The 4,020-nt window shown below is 60.7% G+C and overlaps 1 protein-coding gene across 1 annotated transcript; it reads left to right on the top strand.

The window, feature by feature from the left end:
• The first annotated feature begins 487 nt into the window (after positions 1-487).
• On the top strand, positions 488-3,803 carry LOC119444612 (uncharacterized protein K02A2.6-like). The gene is made up of 3 exons (XM_037708982.1): positions 488-709; positions 976-1,526; positions 2,168-3,803. The coding sequence occupies exons 1-3, from the start codon at positions 488-490 to the stop codon at positions 3,801-3,803; spliced, it is 2,409 nt and encodes an 802-aa protein (XP_037564910.1).
• Positions 3,804-4,020: the final 217 nt, after the last annotated feature.

The raw sequence follows: 4,020 nt of genomic DNA, 5'->3' as shown, positions 1-4,020 counted from the left end.
TCGCTGCTCCGCGACCGTTTCGTCTGCGGGATAAACAACCCCACCATGCAGACACGGCCTCCTAGAGCTTCCTGATCCCTCGCTGGACGACGTCGTGAAGGCAGCGCAGGCGATGGACGCTGCAGCCAAGGACGCCGGTGAGATTGCACGCGCGACCGGCTCACCGTCGACGGAAGCAACGGTCAACAAGATGACGACTAAGGGTGTTACGTGCAGTCGCTGCGGTGGTGACCACTCCCCCTCACAGTGCCAGTTCTCCCAAGCACAATGCTTCACGTGCGGAAAAACTGGGCACCTCACACGGGTTTTCCGAGGGGGGAGGACGAACAGCGGACAGCAGCAGTAGCCTGGATCAAGCCCAGGTTCCACACAAGCCCGCGGTCAGGGTAGCCGTCGCAAGGGTTCGCGACGAAGACGTGCGGCAGCAGGTGCGGGTCATTCAGCGGCCAGGCTCCACGTCGTGGCCGAGAACCGGCTAATCTTCGACATGTGGCACACACGCCTTGTTCCGTCGTCTGTGCCACCGTATCTGCTGCCCATTGAAGTCTGCGGGCACCTCATTTCCATGGAGCTGGAGACAGGGGCCAGCGTGTCGGTCATGGCCGGGAAACTGTTCAAGCGTATTTTCCCCGACGTGTCCGTCGAGGCTTCGGGCGTGATGCTGCGCAGATACTCCGGACAGCTCTCCCAGGTCCAGGGGCAGGCCCAGGTCAGCGTTCGCTTTGGTGACAAGGAGGCAACCCTTCCCCTTTATTTAACCAAGGGGTCATCACCGACACTGCTGGGCCTAAATTGGATTCACGCACTGGGCGTTCGGTTGCCGGAGTACCAAGAGGCCGTCTTACATGTGGTCAAAGATGTCCCAAGCCTCCTGAAAGATTTCAAGTCCCTGTTCCAACCGGGGGGGGGGGCACACTTGCTGGCTCGACGGCTAGCATTTACGTTCCTGAGGGAGCCCGGCCTCGTTTTTTCAAGCCTCGCCCACTGCCATTCGCCCTGAAGGACGGGGTCACCCAGGAGCTGCAACGGTTACAGCGAGAGGGCATCCTGGTGCCCGTCAAGACCTCCGAGTGGGCCGCTCCCATAGTTCCAGTCCTCAAGCGAGATGGGAGTGCCAGGATCTGTGGGGATTTCAAGGTCACCATCAACCCCGTCGCTACCGTCGAGAAGTACCCGCAGCCCCGGAATGAAGATCTCTGGTCAGCGTTGTCCGGGGGACAGAAGTTCACAAAGCTCGACCTCCGAGACGCTTACCAGCAGCTGGTGCTCCAGGACGCCTCCCGGAAGTATGTCACGATATCGACAACTTTGGGGCTCTTCCAGTACACGCGCTTACCGTTTGGCGTGGCCTCAGCCCCGGCCATCTTTCAGAGGGAGATGGACAACCTCTTCAGGGGCATGAGGCACGTGGCAGTGTACTTGAACGACATCCTGGTTACTGGCACCGACGACGGGGACCACCTGCAGAACCTGCACAACGTCCTGGCACGATTGCAGGACGCAGGTCTCAAGGTCAACCTGGGAAGGTGCGTTTTCCTGGCCCCCAGCGTCAGTACCTGGGACACGTCATTTCCCAGGCTGGCCTGTCCCAGCTCCCCGCAAAGTTGATGATGTGCTCCAGGTGCCAAAGCCCCCACAACAAGAAGGAGCTTCAGCGCTACCTCGGCCTCATCAACTTCTACAGGAGTTTCTTACCGAACCTATCGGAGCATCTACAGCCCCTGCATTCTACTTCGAGATGATCAGCAGTGGACCTGGAAGAAGGAGCAGGAAGTGGCATTCCAGCGCAGCAAGTAGCTAATCACCAAGGCTCCAGTGCTGGTGCACTTCGCTCCGGACAAGTCTGTCGTCCTAACAGTAGATGCGTCGCTGTACGGCGACGGTTCAAGGAGCAGGAAGTGGCATTCCAGCGCAGCAAGTAGCTAATCACCAAGGCTCCAGTGCTGGTGCACTTCGATCCGGACAAGTCTGTCGTCCTAACAGTAGATGCGTCGCCGTACGGCGTGGGAGCCGTCCTGGTGCACCGGGACAAGGATGGCCAGGAACGCCCTATTTCGTTTGCTTCCCGTCGGCTTCGTGCTGCAGAGCAACGTTACAGCCAGCTGGATAAGGAAGGCCTGGCCCTCTTGTTAGGGATATAGCGCTTTCACCAGTACCTGTGGGGCAGAGAATTTCAGGCAATCACGGACCACACGCCGCTGCTGGGTCTGCTGGGGCCGGACAAGGCGGTTCCCGTGCAGGCCTCGCCTCGAGTGGTACGCTGGGCCTTGAGGCTTGCGGCCTACAACTACCGGCTGGTCTACCGTCCGGGAAAGGACCTGAGACCTGCTGATGCCCTTAGCCGCCTGCCCCTGCCGGAGGTGCCAGCTGCTGCTCCAGAGCCTGCTGAACTGTTCATGCTGGAGCATGCGTACCCGGAGGTACTCTCCAGATCTGCGGTGTCACAGGCGACCATTTGGGATCCAGTCCTGTCCCAGGTGGTCAAGGCGGTGTCCCGAGGGGAGGAGTTGGTGCAGCAGGCTTACAGCGACAAGGCTGCCGAGCTGAGCCTGCAGCAGGGCTGCCTACTCTGGGGTTCCAGGGTGGTCATCCCACAAAGTCTCCGGTCCAGGGTCCTGCAGTTGCTGCACGCGGGTCATCCTGGTGTAGAAAAGACGAACATGGTGGCCCGGTCTCACGTTTGGTGGCCTGGCCTGGACCAGGACATTGCTCACATGGTGCAGAGCTGCCAGGTCTGCCAGGAGCACCAGCGGGCCTCACGTCATGTGGAGATCACCTCCTGGCCATTCCCACAGAGACCCTGGTCCCACTTACATGTGGATTTTGGGGGTCCCTTCAAGGGCCACTACTTCCTGGTAGTGGTGGACGCCTTTTCGAAGTGGGTGGAGGTCCTACCTGTCACCACTCCTTCAGCAGGCGCGACCATTGCGGCGCTGCGACAGGTCTTCGCCGCCCAGGGGTTGCCGGACGTCATCGTGTCCGACAATGGCCCCGCTTTCGCCAGCACAGAGTACCTGGCCTGGCTGACAAAGAACGGAATTCGCCGGATGATGGTTCCGCCGTACCACCCTGCTTCAAACGGTGCAGCCGCGCGGGTGCTCCAGACAATCAAGGACAAACTGAAAAAGTGTAAGGCTGGAGATTTCAGGACGCAGGTTGCCCGGGCCCTGTTTCAGTACCGGACCACGCCCCACGACGTCACTGGCCGTGCCCCCTGCGAGCTCCTGCTGGGTCGGATGGTAAAGACACCCTTGGACGTCCTGCATCCGGACCTCCGGTCCACAGCGCTCCTGAAACAGTTGAAGCAGAAGCTGGCTGCTGACAGCGGGTGCCGTCCCGAGCCTTTGCCGGAGCCCGGAGCTCCGGTCTTCACCAGGAATTTCCGTCCTGGTCCACCCTGGGCCGCCGGAGAGGTGCTATCTCCTGCCAGCGCCTCATCAATGCTCGTCCGCATGCCGGGCGGGAACACGTGGCACCGGCACGCCGACCATGTTCGGCCTCTCCTCGTGACCCAGCCTGCAACCTTGGGCGCCACTTCAGAAGGCCAGCCCGCAGGGGGGCCAACGGCAACATCGGTCGCTGCCAGCGAAGCACCAGAGGCGGCAAGCGTCGCCAGTTGTGCGGCACCAGTTGAGCCACTACCAAGTTCGGCGCCATCTTCAAGGCCGGTCACTGCTGACCCTCCGGACGGAGCTCAACTGGCTCAGGGAGCACCCGGTGTTGCCACACCCGGATCGTCAACACCTGAGCCCAGGCGGAGTACTCGACAGCGGAGGCCGCAGGACCGTTACTCGCCTGGTTAACACTTTTTGTTTCTGTTGTTTGCGTGGACAAACAAATTGGGGGTAAGGGGATGTGACGATCGTGTGACGTAACCCCAGCCATATTTTTAGTTGGCCTGCTAGGCTCAGTGGCCCGCCGAAGCTCGGTGGGCAACATTGGTTCACCGCATTGAATAAACATCGCGAGCACAGCTGCTCGGCGATCAGTCATCGTTCATCACCACCACGCTGCGCGTCG

This window comes from Dermacentor silvarum, chromosome 3 (genome assembly GCF_013339745.2).
Source record: "Dermacentor silvarum isolate Dsil-2018 chromosome 3, BIME_Dsil_1.4, whole genome shotgun sequence".
Lineage (NCBI taxonomy): Eukaryota > Metazoa > Arthropoda > Arachnida > Ixodida > Ixodidae > Dermacentor > Dermacentor silvarum.
Note: the sequence above shows the minus strand (reverse complement) of the source record. Positions and strands in the feature narration are given on the sequence as shown.

Bases quoted from the DNA above. Each gene is read 5' to 3' on its own strand.
- LOC119444612 (XM_037708982.1), top strand. From the start codon at position 488: ATGTGGCACACACGCCTTGTTCCGTCGTCTGTGCCACCGTATCTGCTG. The intron at 710-975 runs GTCAGCGTTCGC...CGTTTTTTCAAG, and splicing joins AGGTCCAGGGGCAGGCCCAG to CCTCGCCCACTGCCATTCGC. The intron at 1,527-2,167 runs GTGCGTTTTCCT...CCTGTGGGGCAG, and splicing joins CTCAAGGTCAACCTGGGAAG to AGAATTTCAGGCAATCACGG.